At 50.0% G+C, this 17,982-nt stretch overlaps 1 protein-coding gene across 1 annotated transcript in view; it reads right to left on the minus strand.

Annotated features, from left to right (window-relative positions):
• Positions 1–17,982, minus strand: part of SLC2A9 (solute carrier family 2 member 9) — a 219,957-nt gene that overhangs the window by 60,244 nt on the left and 141,731 nt on the right. Inside the window, exons 9-10 of the mRNA XM_069595056.1 lie at positions 16,475–16,576; positions 13,054–13,129 (exon numbers count right to left, since the gene is read on the minus strand). Coding sequence (XP_069451157.1) covers positions 13,054–13,129; positions 16,475–16,576 — 178 coding nt within the window. The remainder of the gene's footprint in view (positions 1–13,053; positions 13,130–16,474; positions 16,577–17,982) is intronic.

A 17,982-nucleotide genomic window follows, 5' to 3' on the forward strand; every position in this document is an offset into this window, starting at 1 on the left:
CTGTAGCCTGAAACTCCTCAGTGGCTGCCTACTTCCGGGAGGACGAAGTCTATTAATAGCTCTTCCAGCCTGTGAGGGCCGTGATGACCTGGCTCTGTTTCCTTTGTGTCTGGACCTTCCCTGCTGCCCCCACGTCCCCGCTCTCTCCTCCTGCAACACTCTGTGTCCTCGGAATCCACCAACACACTCTGCTCTCTGACTTCTGGCCTCTGCCCAGGTGTTCCTTCCTTTTCTTTTCAGCTGGGCCACCACTGACCCAAATGGCACGTTTGCAAACAAGAAAATGTGCCCCTTCCTCAAGGAAAAACACTTCCTAAATTAAGTAGGATTCTGTATGACCTGAACCATCACACACCGTGGCCCAGCTTGGCTTCACCGAGGAAACTCTCCAGATACCTGGCAGGCGGCATCCCTGGCTGGTGACCATGCGTGCCAAACATCTGCTCCCCCAGGCCAGGCACACCTGGGGTCCCCCAACCTCCCACTCTCATGGCGGCACCCAGGCCAGATCTGATGTCAGGCAAGGGATGGCCATCAGGCTGTGAGAGTGGATAAGAAAGGAACCTTGGGGAACATCTGGAGAGGGGCTCACACACACGGGTGTACGTGTATGTGTGAACCAGTGTGCGAGAAGGGCTTTCCTGAGTGTATGCACGGCTGGGTTTGCCTGTGGGCTGATGTTCTCCTATGTTAGTGTCTGTCTAACACGGGGATGATGTGTCTTTAGACTGGCACCATGGGCAGTTCATGCTCTAAGAACCCATGATTGGTGGCTCAGCTCGTTTCAACTCAACACTCAGAAATCAGTGTAACTTTACCCCCTCCAGGTAACCTGACTTCCCACTAGTCCAGGTAAGTGTCTTCTCCACGCTTCTACAGCACCAGGGTCCTGATTTCTCCTGGTAGCCTACTGTGTGTGGATGTTAAGAGGTTGGGCTCTAGATTCATACCAACCTGAACTGGAATCCTGGCTCCCCTGCTCATCCGTGGTGTGACTTTGGGTAAAGCACTTAACCTCTCTGGGCCTCAACTGTCAATCCAGCCCCCTTCTCCAGTGAGAGCTAACTACTTCCTCTTCTTTTTCTTTACTTGGAAACTGCCTCTAACCTGGGCTCCAAGCTCCTGATTGGGATGTTTCTCATTCCTCTTCATGCTCTTGGGGATGAAGTTACAGCTTGGACTGACTTTAAAAAAAAATCTATGCATTTACCTCTATCATGCATTCTCAACTGGGATGAAAATTAGTTCTTCGGGGTGGAGATGGTGGCAAAAACCTTAAATATAGCAATGGTCCACAGAGCTCCACAGAGCTGTCAAGCTCGGTCTTCACGGCGCAATCTTGTTTCTTAATATCTAATTTCTCTTATTTGGGAGAAATGAATATTAACTACAATTCATCTCCCTGATGCCTGTTCAGGCTTGGTGGGGGTGGAGGGTAGCACTTCCCTCTGTCCGTATTTATCACATGTCTCCATCTTTTCTATTGAACCCATTCACCTGCCTCTCCTCTGAAAATAGGCCATTTGTGCAATTTCCTTTAAAATCCCAGCTGACAATACCTTCGTGCTGGACCTTGACCTAATTGCAAACTTCTATGATAGTTGAGAGTTTTCAGGGTAGTTTTAGAAAGAGGTTATCTCATAAGTCCTCGCCCCAGATCCCAGGTGGTAATGGGCATGGGCGTTTGGTATCCTCTTCTGCATGGAGACAGCTAAGAATTAGAATCCACACTACTGGAGTTCAACCTCACCTTCTGCATCAGTCCCTTTTAGAGATACAAATATGTCCTGAGCAATGACTGCTACTTTGTTTTTTAAGCCTGGACTTGTGAGACATTCCCATTTATTGTCATTAAACCATTAAAAAAAAATTAGGACTGTATACCTATTTGGTGTCAGGCTAAGATCTCTTGGTTTATAGCTCTAATTGTTTTAATGCATATAGACTGATGTCTTCCACCCAATCATTCTCCTCGGTCAAGAAAGTTAGAGATTGATTTACTTATTACTCTGTTTTGCACAGTTTCTTAACTTCTGAGGGGAAATGAATCATCTGACTTGAACTCCATCTAAATTCTGGGCTACTTACTGCAACTGAGTGGAGCCCAAGGCCAGGGATGGAGTTACTCTCTCATTTATTCATTCATTCAACAAGCAGAAATGTCTGGGTACCTATACCTGCCAGGCACTCTGCTAGACTCATGCTTGGGGAAGATCTCTTTCAATCAGGGCCTGGCCTCCTGCCCTGACTCTGGACCAGGCAGCTGAGGCCTTGCTGCCTGCTCACTGAGCTCCCTTCTGAGGCAACTTCCCTGAGGGACAGAACCTCGCCCCTGCACCAGGCCTGGCATAGTGCCTGCCCCATAGCATGAGGTTCAGAGGCAGACAGAGCCAGGGCTGACTCTGGACTTCCACCCACCCTTGCCAGCTGTGAGATGATGGATCCAACCTTGCAGACTGGAGAGAATTCAATGGGATCATGTCCAAGCAACATTTGCCCAAATGCTGGCCACTTGACATCCCCTGGTTCCCTCTCCTTTCTTCCTGCTCCTACCCTCGGGTAAATCCACTGAACAAGATCATCCATTCCCAGGACTGTCTCCTGTGGGCTCCTCCAGGGCAGGAGCAGGATGTTTTCCATCTCTTCCCTACTAGACAGAGCAGGTGCCAGGCTGGCTGGCGCTCAGTTCATGTCAAGCATGTGTGTGATTTGGACTCTATTTCCCTTGACTCTTCTCCCTTCTCCCCTCCCCCCCCGCCCCAGGCTCTCCTCTTGGGTCTGCTGGGCTTAGCGTCTCCCCTTTCTGGGTCTCATGGGCTCCGTCAGGGTGGACCCTCAAAGTTCAGTTCCCAGATCCTGGCTGGCACTGCCAGCAGTGCCTGTGGGAGGGTCTCCCTCAAGGGGCAACCTTGGCCAGTGGCTGAACAGGTGGACTTCTGGCCTCTCTCCCACCCTCAGTGGACCTCTGTGGCCAGTGCTCAAAGGCTCCATGGTGCCAAGGCCACAGAGGGGGAAAGGTCCGAGGTGGACGTCTAACTGTGGGGAATGAAAGCTGTTGCCTGCCATAGTAGTAAGCAACTAGTTGGGTCACTAGTAAACAACTATCGAGTCACTGCAGCTACTGCCAATGGTGAACCCTGAGGGGACTCAGGATGGAGGCAAATGGGCTGCCCAGTCCCTGCAGTCACCCCAACAGTGCACCCCAGGGGACTCGGGACTAGAAAGAACAGGAGGCGTGCATGCATGCTAAGTCGATTCAGTTGTGTCTGACCCTTTGTGACCCCATGGACTGTAGCCTGCCAGGCTCCTCTGTCCGTGGGATTCTCCAGGCAAGAATACTAGAGTAGGTAGCCATGCCCTCCTCCAGGGGATCTTCCCAACCCAGGGGTTGAACCCTCATCTCTTATATCTCCTGCATTGGTAGAAGAGTTCTTTGCCACTAGCGCCACCTGGGAAGCCTGGAAAAAACAGGATACTGGCCTCCACTAGCTAAGGTGCAGATCAAAGGAACGATTTCAGTGAGCCCAGACTCTTGCATCTTCCCAAGACACAGAAAAGCGCTAAACTCCTTAACATCCTTGAGATCCGTTTTCTTCAATGAACAGTAATCTTTTGATGTTCCAACTACCTGGTCTTTGTGGAAAAAACTGTATATCCCAGCTCCTCCCTTGTCTCTTTGGAGCAGTCTCGCAGAGCTGTCTCAGAGGCTGCCTCCTGGGCTTAGTTTTGTCCTCAGATTTGTCTGCTGAATTAAATGTAATTCCCACCTTTCAGGTTGTGCATCTTTTCAATCTACAGACAGATCGATGTCTGGATGGGATATTTGAGAACCCTCCCGTGGGCCCCAGGACCCAGGACTGCAGGAGTATGAGCCACAAAGCCATGCCAGGTGGGGTGCTTGGTGGGAAGAGAGGGTCCGGAGGGTCACTGCCCCGGTCTCACTCCAGCTCTGCTGCTCTTGCTGTGTGACCTTGGGCGAGTCATCTGTACACTGTGCAGCTGCTCTTCCATGGTGGCAGTGATGCTATCTCATTCACTCTTTACCTCCAGTCCTGGCCTGGAGGGATAAGAAATATACACTTGGCTCTTCCCCCTGGTTTCTAGCAGAGAGCACAGTTCCTGTCACAAAACATGGAGTTCCTCAAACCGTTGGAATTTCCTGAGTGACAGGAGTGTCCTGAACTTCCCCAGTGGCTCAACGGGTAAAGAATCCGCCTGCAATGCAGGAAGACTCAGAAGACACAGTTTCGATCCCTGGGTAGGGGAAGATTCCCTGGAGGAAGGTGAGGCAACCCCCTCCAGTATTCTTACCTGGAGAATTCCATGGACAGAGGAGCCTGGTGGGCTACGGCCCATAGGGTTGCAAAGAGTCAGACACGGCTGGAGTGGCTTAGCGTACCATAACATGAAGGAGTGTGTTTTTCCTAATGAGCCTCTCTCATGTGGGCCCAGGGCCTGGAGATTGAGTTCGGTCATCTATGGCCAATGATTGACTTGGTCATGCCCACATAATGAAACACTACAGAAACTTCTAAAGGATGGGGTAGGGAGTGTGCAGGTTGGTGGACTCACAGAGGGTCTGGGAAGGGTGTACACCCCAATAGCGCATGGACGCTCCATACCCACTTCCCCATACCTTTTGCTGTGCACCTCTTTAGAGTGAGCTGTTTTAAGTAGAGCATGTTCCTGAGCTCTGGGAGTCATTCTTGCAAACACTGAGCCTGAGGGGATTGCTCTTGGGAGCCCCTGGGTCATAGTCGGCCAGGCAGAACTGCAGTTACCTGGTGACCCCAACTGCAGCTGGTGTCTGAGATGGGGGAAGGCTTGTGGGGCTGAACCCTTAATTTGGGGAGTCCATGCTCACTCTGGGTTAGAGAGTGTCAGAACTGGATTGAATTGCTGGACATGCAGCTGATGTTAGAGAACTGGAAGATGGGTGTGGGAAACAGGACATTTGGTATTGGAAAACGCAGTAGGGACTCCATGAGTGAGTGCTGAATGAATGCATGAGAAATACAATCGCGTATTGAGTGCTAACCAGTTGTTAGGCCCTGTGTTTGGTGCCTGGAACACAGAAGTGATGGAAACAAGGTCTCTGCTATTTCCAGATATTAGAGGAAATTGAGCAGCCTCAGCCATTGTAATAGGGCGTGGAGAGGGTGAAATTAGCAGCAAGTCTAGGGGGTGGGGCTGAGGGACACAGAGGAGGAGCTCTCTAGTTTTAAGAAAAGTTCAAGGGTCAGTGTGAGCGGACAACTATTTTTAAAAGATTTTTTTTTTTGATGTGGATCTTTTTTTAAAGTGTTTATTGAATCTGTTACAATATTGTTTCTGGTTTCTGTTTTGGCTTTTTAGTGAGAGGCATGTGGGATCCTCCTCAATCAGGGATGGAACCCACAAGCCCCCTGCATTGGAAAGCAAAGTCTTAACCACTGGACCACCAGGCAGGTCCCTGGGCTGATTTATTAAAGATGAGAAGCCATTCCTCAGATGGATTGTGCCAGACTGGCACTTGCCATCTACCTCTGCAAGGATTAAATCATAAGCTGCAGCAGCTGCTGACCTTCAACATCCCCTGAAAGTTTAGGCTGGAGATCAGAAATGACGCACTCTGTGCTCTGGAAAAAACTGGCAGGACAGGTCTTCAGACGGTTGGATGGTTTCAGAAACTCATCTTATGAGCCCAATTCTTACATCTCCTCATATCTAGAAAAGCACTTCATCCTTTCATGGTGACAATAGCTCCTCCTGACGAGCAGAAAACTTGTGCAAAGATCGCATGAACTCCCCCTTCACCAAAATCACACATATGTTGACCTTCCCCCCACCTCTTTGGAGCAGTTTCTCAGAGCTATCTGAGATGCTGTCTCCTGGGCTACAGTCCTCATTTTGTCTCAAATAACAACTCACAACTCTTGACACTGTGCATTTTTTTTTGTTTGTTTTTCACTTGACAATGGGAATGAATAAGGGTGGGTCCTAGATGGGAGAACAGGTGTGTAAAGTCAAAGACGCAGGAGTAGCATGGGGCAGCTTCCAGCAGCTCCAAGCGGCTGGAAAGCAGGGAGAGTGTGGGGCGGGCAGAGATCCCCACGGTCCCTGCAAGGGTTGGTACATGCAGGCAGTCTTTTCAGATTACATCACTGTGATGGATAGAGGTGTCCCCTTTTCAAGTCGGGCATGGGCTCCCTGGGGGCTCAGATGGTAAAGAATCTGCCTGCAATGCAGGAGACCTGGGTTCCCTGAGTTGGAAGGATTCCCTGGAGAAGGGAATGGCAACCCCATTCCAGTATTCTTTTTTATTATTTTTTATTTTTAAATATAAATTTATTTATTTTAATTGGAGGTTAATTACTTTACCTGGAGAATTCCACGGACAGACGAGCCCAGTGGGCTACAGTCCTTGGGGTCGCAAAGAGCTGGACACGAGTGAGCAACTAACATCATTAAAACATCATCACATGCTCCCTGGGCACTTGGCATACTCCCTCATCAGGACAGCACAAGCCTTCTGGAAAGCTCAGATCAGATCCTGATGCACCCATTTATACGAACAGTGATCAACTTCATCTTGCTATGTGGACCAGGGTGCATCAGTCCTCTTCACTGCCTGGTAAACTGCCCTTAGAGGGCTGAACTCAGAGCCGGCAGAGTCTGTTCATCGTAAGACTTTTCAAACTGCAGTTGACATGCTTTGAGGATCATCTCCTTTCCCTCAAAGATAAAGCTCTTTTATTCTGTGCCTCATTTATTAGGCCTCTCTGCCACTGCCTTGGGGTTATGCACACAAATAAAATATGTAGCAGGAAACTGCCTTTCTTGTTTTCTTTCTTTCCCTTCACCTAATTTCACCTCCCTGTCAAGTTTCCTTGCATTGATCCACTCACCACAGAAGCTGCCCTGGGCAAACGTACAGCTTCTCTCCTGGGAAGATAATTTTTTTTTCATTTAATCATGGAGGGGCAGGCTGCCTGGGAGGCCCTTGGCCATTTATCTCCCATCGGCTGTGAGCCATGCTTTCCCAGGGCAGCTCCTCTGGGGACCTGTTCCTTCCTGTCCACTTAGGAAGATGCAACGTGATCTCACAATCCCAATGGCAGTGCCCCTTGGACAGGTAATTTCCCCGGGGGCTTAAGCTATGTGCTGTCAATGTGAGTCCAAGTGAAGTTTCTAAGCCCTGGTCAATCTCGTGGCTACAGTAGCTGGAGTGGGTGACACCCAGCTGCTGGGTGAACATGGGGGTGTCTAGGGGAGCAGAGAGTAGGGACCAACAGCTGATCCAAGATTGGGGGGTACACCTGGACCTCTCCTTAGGGAGCCTCCCAGACACTGATGGAGAGCAGAGTCTAAAATCCCTGGAACTCAGCACACAGTCATGATCACGAGAAAGCAGCATTTGCAAACGTTGGGAGGGGAGCCAAGGTCATCGCAACAAGGGCGAGAGCTTGGGGGAAAGCACAGAAGGCAGAGCTTTGTGGATTGGGTCAGGAAGGCCTTTCAGGCAGGTTTGCAGATGGGTTCAATTTAGCATCTTTGTTTAAGTGGACGGAGAAGAAGGCCAATCTGTCCATGGAGAGATCATGTCAGCACTCACTGTTCTTCCTGGGAGAACAGCTGTTACCGGAACAAAACAAAACAGCGCTCAAATCCCACTCGGGGATGTGGGGCTTCCCTTCAGTGGCCTGACTCAGCCCAGGGCCCATGTCCATGGGATCCCTGCCAGGTGGCACTGCCCAGGCCCACTGCCCTAGTCTGGCCCTCACTTCCTGTAGCCTGGGTTTCCCACTTGGCCCCTGGCTCATGCCACTTGGCTGCATATATTTTCCCATCCATCTGCCTTCCAGATCCGCTCTTCTCACAGCAAACCTGCCCCGTGAAGTTCATGCTTAAATATCCACCCCCCCCACCCCGCCCCCAACAGACCTCTCTGGAGCTCAGAGTAAATCTTAATGCAATGCCCCTGGACCTGCCTCCGGCCGCTCACTGACTTCCAACTGGTCCTGGGCTATGCCTCCACCCCCAACCCATCTTGGACAGAGGTTCTCACTGGGTTCAACCCTGGAGGTCCAATGGAGCCTGCGTCAGGTAAGGTCCGAATCAGCATTCACTGTAGTTCTCTAAGCCCCTCAGGGAATTGTAATGCTTTCAGCCAGAGTTGGGAAAGATGGCTCTAGCCCAGGGATTTCCAAGTTTGGCTGCAAGCTGGAATCACATGGGAGTGTTAGAAAATGTGGCCTGGGTCCCACCCTCAGATTAGGGCTTGGTTGGCTGTGGATGCAGCCTGACCATCAGGACTTTTGAAAGCTTCCCAGGTGATTCAGCAGTGTTTGAGGATCACTGCTCGGGCCTGGCTGGGTTATTTGTGGTTCCTTTGCTATTCACCTCCTTTTATATCCTGGCATTTCTGCTGTATTGAAATTTACCTTTCCCTCCCTCATAAGCTAGCTCACTCTCCCTTCTTCCAAAGGTCAGAACTGAGGGATTCTAGAAGGGGTGGCAGACTTTTTCTGAAAAAAGGCCAGATGGGAAATACATGAGGCTTTTTAGCCCGCTGCAGATGGTCTCTGTCACACGTTCTTCCCGTTTTCCCTTTAAAATGTAAACACCATTCCTTGCTCATTCATACAAAATAGGCCATGGGCAAGATTTGGCCCACAAGCCATAAGTTCCCTGACTTTGGACCACAGCATTGGTTTGTTAGGTAGAGAGTTCCCCATCAGTAGAAGCAATCAAGTCATAGTCAGAGGACTTCTTGGCAGGGAAAGCATAGCTTAAGCTTCCAATGAGTAACTGGACTGAAAATTTTTCTGTTCTTTCACGAACTTAGGATGCCTTAGTTCTAATTCATCCCAGCTCCTGGGCACAGTTTCTCATCTGCCAAAGGATCTCTGAGGTCCCCTGGGAGCTCTGAAAGCATCCCCATGTTCTGTTCCACCTCACTGTGAAGGTCTGTATGTGTCACACGGCCTTGGTGTCAACAATAGGTGCTATGATTTAGATATGTGAGTTTGAGGCAAAGAAGAAAGACTGCTCCTGACCTGTGTGTACAGATAACGTTTGAAGCAAGAACAGCTGGAAACCATGAAAATCAAAGTGCTCTGAATTCACCTTCAGCCGCGGACATTTGACAACTAGATACAAATGGCAAATTATACCTTTCTGAACTGACACCAACAGGACTGATGCATGATAACGCAGAGTAGACCTATCACATGAGGATAAAGACAGAAGCTTCCTCTCTTGTCCCAGATTCTCTGTGTCAGTCCTGCAGGTCAGTTTCCCAGTGGGCCTAATTCCACCCACCTTTTAGCAAGCAGTAATGAGTAATGACCATATGCATTGCTGTTGTTTAGCCACTAAGTGGTAACCACGTTCATAGGTCAGAGTTAAGATTACAGATCCTAGAACATGGTGGTGTCAACTCTAATCCAGTACTCGCCTCTTAGCTATGAGGCTTGGGGAAAAGATTAAGATTTTTGCTTTTCATCTATAAAAAGGATATAAAATTAGTTTGGGAAGGGAAGGTTTTACGGCTTACCTGTAATTCACCTTGTACAGCTGGGATAGGGAGAGGGAAAAGAGAGAAAAAATAATAACCTGGTCCATTCTGTTTATAAACTTGCTAATCCAGTCCCATAATGGTACTTGTAGCAGAAAGATAAGAGAGTCCTTATGTACAAATGCTTTCAGGATGCTTTACCTGGTTTATTTAGAATGGGATGTATAGCTATGGCGAGAGCTCACTGGAAAATGTCAGTGTCCGCCGTGTAATTATCAAAGTGAAAATGAAGATGCTTCACGAATAAAATAGTTTCTGGATGTGTGTTGTCCTGCATGTGTTATTCAGAGCCCTGGGAGTTTAATCTGGACCAGAGTGCACTCTAATCTTCAAGGAAGAATCTAGGGAGCCGTGCTGATGGCTTTAAACTTCACCTACATCTTATGATGACTAGTATCCTGAGAATTATTGGTCAAGTTTGAGTCTGAGTGAAATCCCTGATTGTTACCATTTTGACAACCTGACTCTGTGTTATCTAATACTCATACAGGATGTTTATGAGCATTCAAACACAGAACAGGGCCTGGCGCATAGTAAGTGCTCAATAAATGTTATTATTATCAGAGAACTGGTGTGAGGACTAGGTCAGGGGACAGAGATCAGAGATTGGAATGTGCCGGAAAAGCTCAGAACAGTGCATGGATGTGAATTGCTATCCTCCGCAACAGGGTGGAAAGAGTGCAGGTTTTAAAGATCTGGGTTCCAATCTTGACTCCAAAATTTTCCGTGTAACCTCTCTGGGCTTATTTTCTCCTCTGTAAACAGGAGCAGTTAATCCTAATTTCAAGCCTATCATGCAGATTGGGGGTGATGTGTGAGAGACGTTCCGTGTAATCATGAGAGCTTAATGCCTGACCGCTTCTGTGTGTGAGGCCAGGGTGGGGCAAGGGGCAAGATGGGGCCAGGGGAGCCCTGAGCCACGGCCTCTGCATTTAACCAAGTCACTTTAGGGGTGACTTGTCCCCTTCTTGGAAGAGCTCTAGCCGTGACAGTGCCTGTTCTGGCTCCCTTCTGAGCTCTGAGGATAAGATAGATAATGAACCACAAACAGGTTCTTTCAGAGCTTATTTTCTAGATCAAGGGAGACATACTAAAACAGACATCAGCGGACCACAGCCTTCAGCCCACACCCAGCCTGCCACCTGCTCTCGTGAATAAGGTATCTTCGGGACACAGCCGTGTCATCTTTCATTTACACACTGTCTGTGGCTGCATCTGCACTACCACTGCAGAGCTGCAGAGTGGCCATGAGGCTGTGGGGCCTGGAAAACATTTACTGTCTTGCCCTTTACAGAAAAAGATTGGCAATCCCTGCGTTAAATCCTCATCTGAGAATACCGTGAGCAGATGGGGCAGGGAGAGAGGCTGAGAAGCAAGTAAACCAGGATGATGTGATCGAGGGTATGTGTGTGTACGTGAGTGACTGTGGCTTGTGTGTGCACACGTGTACATTTGTGTATCCGTATCCATGTATGTGTATGTGTGTGTGCATGTGGATACTTGTGCATATGTTTGTGTTTGTGTATGTGTATACTTTGTGTATGCTTGTGTATACATGAGTCTGTGTATATTTTGTGTGTGCATGTATGTACATGTGTGCGTGTATGTACATGTGTGCATGTATGTGTGTGCTTGTGTGTGTGTTTGTGTATATTGTGCATATGCGCATGTGTGTGCATACTTTGTGTGTGCATGTGTGTGTGCATGAGTGTGTGTACTTGTATGTGTATGTATGTGTGTGCATGTGTGTACTTGTATGTAGGTATATGTTTGTGTTTGTGTATGCTTGTTGTGTATGCATATGTGTATACTTTGTGTATGCTTGTGTATACATGAGTCTGTGTATATTTTGTGTGTGCATGTATGTACATGTGTGCATGTATGTGTGTGCTTGTGTGTGTGTATATTGGCATATGCGCATGTGTGTGCATACTTTGTGTGTGCATGTGTGTGTGCATGAGTGTGTGTGCACTTGTATGTGCATGTATGTGTGTGCATGTGTGTACTTGTATGTAGGTATATGTTTGTGTTTGTGTATGCTTGTTGTGTACGCATATGTGTATACTTTGTGTATGCATGTGCAGATGCATGTGTGTGTGTACTTATGTGTTTGTGTACGTGTGTGTTGATTTTAGATTAAGTGGTCAGGACAGGCCTCACTGGGCAGGTGACAGCCTGGGTAAGATGGTCACACTAGTCTATGAGCCCCATGAGAGCAAAGACGGACCCTGGGTTTCCTCCCCACGGTCCCCTGGCCTTGCATGGAGCCACCAGCTGCCCACCTCCAGGGGCCCTGATGTGCAGCTGGCTGGGTGGGTGGAGGCCCCGTGAGATGGAGCATATTCTCCTTGAATCTCCTTTAACTGCTTCTTGGGCTCCTTGTTCGTCCTCTTGTCGTTAGCTGGCCCCGTCCCCTGGAAGATACCTCCTGCTCCTCCAGCCGTCTCATGACTGCCGCACAGTGTGTGCGCATGCGCACACGCGTATGTACGTCTGAAACTCCACCCCCGCCAGTCATTCCACGGCCCATCCCACCATCTCACTGCAGCCTTCTGTTGTCCCTGGTGGGGATAAACGTGACAGGACAGGGAACATCATGGCCCATGAAAATCAGCACAAAGGGAGAAAGAGAAGTTCAGGTCCATTTGTTCTGATGGAAATGTTTTCATCAACAGAGAAACCCGAAGGAGAACCACAGCAGGGACACCGGGAGAGAGCTCTGCGATCATCAGAACTGCCTGGAGACACCTTCCCAGCCCCAGCGTGGTCTCTGACAGGGCCGCTGTGGGACACAGGCCCCTAAGCCAAGCATGGCAGGGGCCCTAGTCTCACCTGCCTGACCATCTGAGGCCCTGGAAAAGCAGAGGACCTGCCCACTAGGGAAATGGCAGAGCTGAGGCTGAAGCTGGATCCTGGGTAAACTGGGGCTCAGAACACTTCAGACTAGACACTCATGCAGGGACAGTGACAGGTGGGGGTTAGGACCTAGGGGTTGGGTGATTCCATCACTGCCCGCTCTAGGCAAGCAGCTTCCCTCCGCTGCCTTCTCTAGAGCTGTCACGGGCCTTAAATGAGTTAATGGGCATCAAATGCTTGGCCAAGCACAGCACACAATCAGTGGTGAATAAATCCTAGACATTGCATTATTATATCATTATACCTTCCATTTGAAACTGTAGCCTCTCTGTGGGCACAGACTGTAACTTGAGCATCTTTCATTCATCCCAGCTCCCAGCTCTCCCAGTTGTTAAAGGTCGCTATGTTGTAGTATGTCACCATCTACGCATCTTTGAGTGAGCTTGTTACCGACCATCAGTTGGATGGAAACCAAGACAATCACTGCATTTAAACAGGCGGGGACTCTCTATTCCCCCTCCACTCCCAGTGGCCCTTGCCCTTCCTCAGACCACAAGCTTCACATCCGTACAATGAGAACACCCTACCCTGGTGGCATCGTGAATCCCTAGGCCTGCAGGTGAGGAAGAGAGCCTTACCTGGCCCGCTGCAGAAGGCGGCGATGATGGCCAGAATGCACATGATACTCAGGTAAGGGATCCAGGGTGCGTGGTCCTGTGAGAGAGCAGTTGGGCAGATGAGGAAGCGGTCATGGGTGGTGGACCTGTGTACCACCCCTGCCCCCAGCTCCTTAATCCACCTGCGAGACCTCGGGCAGGTCGCTTTACATCTTTGAGCCTCAGTTTCAGTATCCATAATGTGGGGATGATGATAACTCCTAAGCCATTCCCTCCGTCTCTCATACAGATGTCACAGTGAAATGGCATGACACCTGTGAGCATTTAGCAAAGTCCCAGCATTTGCCTTCCCAGGTGGTGCAGTGGTAAAAAATCAGCCTGCCAAAATAGGAGATCCCTGGATCGGGAAGATCTCCCGGAGGAGGGCATGACAACCCACTCCAGTATTCTTGCCTGGGAAATCCCATGGATAGAGGAGCCTGGTGGGCTACAGTCCATGGAGTCTCGAAGAGTCAGACACGACTGAGCAACTGCTCATGCACAGCATATAAGTGGTAGAGAAATGAATAACACCATTTGAGGGCTTAGTTGGAAGCAGGCAATATGAGAAAATTTTACAGGCAATTTCACTTTAAATTTTCTCTAAGCCAATCTCTATTATCATATAAAACACTCTATCTCTCCCTCTGTGGGCCTGACAAGGTGTGAGATGAGTTAACTCATGTTGTTAAATATGCTTGGAGGGGCTGTCACTGGTCTGGCGGGTGGCGGTGGTGGCTTCACGCCGGGTGGGAGAGAAGTTTAGGAAATCGCTTCTGCTCTAGCAGACTGGACGGTGATGACGGCAACCTGCTGCCACCACTGCTGGGACCTGATGAGCAGAGGTGAGCATGTGTGGAGGTGCTGGGGCACCTGGGCCCAGTCTAAGAGAGACTCGGGGAGGAGAGGAGTCTGTGCTCACCTTTGAAGGCTGAGCCGAAGTCAGGCAAGAGGAAAAGGAAAGGAAAAGATTTCCAGGAGAGGGTTCCCCATGGGCAAGGGCACAGAGGCACAGGAGAGCCCAGTGTGAACCTCCAGGGTGGAGGGGAGTGTGGAGAGGGGAGAACAGCCCTTCCATGCCAAGATAAGCCCACCAGTCTGGTGCCTTGAATCATCCATCCATCCATCCATCCATCCATCCATCTGTCCATCCATCCATCCATCCATCTGTCCATCCATCCATCCATCCATCCATCCATCCATCCATCTGTCCACCCATCCAGTTATCTGTCCATCCGTCCATCCATCTGTCCATCCATGATCTACCCATCTGTCCATCCATCCATCCATCCATCTATCCATTGTCTGTCCATCCATCCATCTGTCCATCCATTCATCTGTCCACCTATCTGTCCATCCATCCATTCATCCGTCCATCCATCCATCTGTCCATCCATCATCCATCCGTCTGTCCATCCATCCATCCATCTATCCTTCCATCCATCTGACAGATTATTCCAGGGTCCTCCTCGGTGCCTTGCTGGGAGGTGGAAATGTAGAAATGATATGGGCATGGTCCTCACCCCCACAACTCACTGTCCATTGGTAGAGAGAGATGGCTGAACAATGAAAGCCAAGGCTGTGTGTAAAGCAGTGTTTTAGGTCTACCCCTGGGATCCTGGGGAAGACAGAGGAGGGTGCTTCATTCAGAGGGTAAGGGAAGGCTTCCTGGAGGAGGGGGTATCCAGGAGGAAGCCAGAGTCTCAGAAAGCACGAAGCCAGTTGAGCAAGGAGGGCCTTGGGAAGAGGAAAGAGCCAGGCTCTTTTGTGGGCAGCTGCTGGGGAGCAGGGCTGGGGCGACAGAGGAAATGAGGGCAGCTGAGCAGGGAAGAGCTCTGAGACCTTGTAGGGTGAGGCCCAGAGGGGTTCTCATGCTCCAGGTGGCCCTTCCAGACATCTGACTCACTCTGAAGAAAGACTATGACCCAGAACATCCAGCTTGGTTGGTCCGATGAGCCATGAGACTCTCTGTCCAGGACAGCCCTGTCTGGTGGTGGGGAAGGAAGGTCTTTGCCAGCACATGACCCCAAGGAAGCATGCCCAGCAGCAACTCCTTTTTGAAGGACAAGGTATTGTCTCTCAGACATGTGCTAAGTGGCTTCAGTAGTATCCGACTGTGCAACCCCATGGACTGTAGCCCACCAGGCTCCTCTGTCCATGGGGATTCTCCAGGCAAGAACACTGGAGTGGGTTGCCATGCCTTCCTCCAGGGGATCTTCCTGACCCAGGGATTGAACTCAACGTTTCTTGCGTCTCCTGCATTAGCAGGTGGGTTCTTTACCGCTAATGCCACCTGGAAAGCCCAGCACGCTGACGTTGCCTTTCTCTAGACATGTGGGGACCTTAAGACCTTTGGCAGGCGACCATCACATGTGGTTTCCATTCAGGGATTCATTTTTGAAAAGTGCAACTTCTTACTGACCACTGTGACCTCGCCCCACACTTCCCATAGGGCTGAGATGAGCTTGAGGCATGGTGTAAATGCTCAGTGAACACAGGCTTCCCTGAGCAGTGCAAGGGGCAGGAAACCCCAAGATCCTGGGATCCGATCTCAGGTCTGCCCTTGCCCAGCTGTGGAAGCTTGGGCAGCTTCTTCATTGAGATGTATGCCTCAGTTTCCTCATCACCATTAAAGGAAAAGATACCACTTTCATAAGAATTAGCTATGGCTCCATCCATTCCCCCTGCAAACAGCCATTCACTGAGCACTTACTATACTCTGGGCACTGTTTGCAGCACTTCAAATGCATGTCTTATTTAATCCTCATGCTGCAAGTGAGAGGATCCACCTGTCTCCTCCCCGGGGAGGTCAGGATGGGTTGGGCATAGGGTAACCATCCCATTTTAGACACGGGGCCCTGAGGAGCAGAGAGGTTAAGTGACTTGCCAAAAGTTTCATGGAGGGTATGTGAGACATTCAGGATTCCCATTAGGCGGCTGGCTCCAGTGCCCCCGCTGGTACCCATGGGCATCAATGTGGTAATTGCACAGGAGTCTCATAGGGCCGTGCCAGCCACCCTGAGTGGGAGCGTGAGAGCTGGAGGGGGCATCTTCAGAGACATCTAGTGCAATCTCCTCTATTCCACAGATGGGTAAACTGAGGCTCGAGGGGGACAGATCTTGCCCAAGATCACACAGCTCATTTAGTGACTTCCCGACAGGACCAGAAGTCAGGTCTCTTCTTTCCTCCTCCCCGGCCCCCACTCCAGTCCAAGGACCCATTACTAACATCTTTCCCCAAGGGTGCTCCGCAGCTTCAAAGCTGAGATGCCCTTGGGAACTCCACACTACAAGGGTTGCCTATAGACTGGATGGACTTCCCGAGCCAATGGTCCCAGAATACAAGGCCGAAAGCCACACCCATCCTGAACTCCCTGGGGAAAGGACAGGCATGTCCTCTCACCTGTAGCGTCAGGGTAATGGTGAGGATCCCAAAGAAGAGGGCCATCAGCCCAAAGCCACCGATGAGGAGGGGTCTCCGTCCCACACGCTCGATGACCAAGCCCTGGGTGAGGGTCAGAGAGAGATGGTCAGCGAGTGAAGGGGACCCATGCTGCTGGGGAACCACACTGGGGGCATGGCTAAAGGATGGCTCTGACCTGGAGACCCCCAGCTGCTTCCTCCATGGCCACAGCCAGAGAAGGAGGGAGAAGAAAGCCACAAATCGTGAGCACCGGCTATGTGTCCATACCTTCACCTTCCTCCCGATCTTCCTCATCGGGGAGGGTGGGTTTATCCTCAGAAGGGATGTAGTTGCCCAGCCCTTCCCCCGCCTAGGGAGCCAGTGGGCAGGGGGAGGGCAATTGCTCTCTGTTCCTCTACCCTGTGTGTTGTGGGTAGACTCCCAGGGCACGGCGCTGGTGTGGGAGTGGGCAGAGAAGTTCCCGCTTCCTGCCTCTAACTGGCCCCTGAGTCAGTTGATGCTGCTGTGTCTTTGCTGCTCCTCTTTCCTGATGGTCGTGGGTGAGTGTGGGTGATTGAAACTGATGACCATTTGTCAAACACCTGTTATGTGCCAGGCGCAGTCTTTCTATGTGTTCATTCATTTAACTGGCACTGAAGCTTCATGAAGTGGTTTGTTACCCTCCTACCCTGTTGGCGGGAATGGAAACTGGTGTAGGCACTATGGGAAACAGCATGGAAGTTCTTCAAAAGGCTAAAAATAGAGCTACCATGTGACCCTGCAATCCCACTCCTGGGCACAGAGCTTTCTGGTTGGTTCTTGTTGTTCGTCGCCAAGTTGTGTCCGACTCTTCGCAACCCCATGGACTGCAGCCCGCCAGGCTTCCCTGTCCTTCACCATCTCCTGGAGTTTGCTCAAGTTGATGATCACTGAGCTGGTGATGCTAGCCAACCATTCATCCTCTACCACCCTCTTCTCCTTTTGTCTTCAATCTTTCCCAGAATCAGAGTCTTTTCTGGTGAGCTGGCTCTTCGCATCAAGTGGTCGAAATATTGGAGCTTCAGCTTCAGCATCAGTCCTTCCCATGACTATTCAGGGTTGATTTCCTTTTGGACTGACTGGTTTGATCTCCTTTTTTTTTTCCTGGAGAAAATTCTAATTTGAAAAGATACATGCACCCCAATGTTCATAGTAGCACTATTTACAATAGCCAAGACAAGGAAGCAAGTGTCATGTCCATCAACGGAGGAATGGATATATATATATATATATGGGCTTCCCTTGTGGCTCAGCGGTAAAGAATCTACCTTTAATGCTGGAGACCCGGGTTCAATCCCTGGGTTGGGAAGATCCCGGGAGAAGGAAATGGCAAGCCATTCCAGTATTCTTGCCTGGAAAATCCCATGGATGGAAGAACCTGGCGGGCTATAGTCCATGGGGTCACAAGAGTCAGAAACGACTGAGCGACTTCAAAATATATATATATGTATACATACACAATGGAATAT

The sequence above is a fragment of the Ovis canadensis genome, chromosome 6, assembly GCF_042477335.2.
Source record: "Ovis canadensis isolate MfBH-ARS-UI-01 breed Bighorn chromosome 6, ARS-UI_OviCan_v2, whole genome shotgun sequence".
Lineage (NCBI taxonomy): Eukaryota > Metazoa > Chordata > Mammalia > Artiodactyla > Bovidae > Ovis > Ovis canadensis.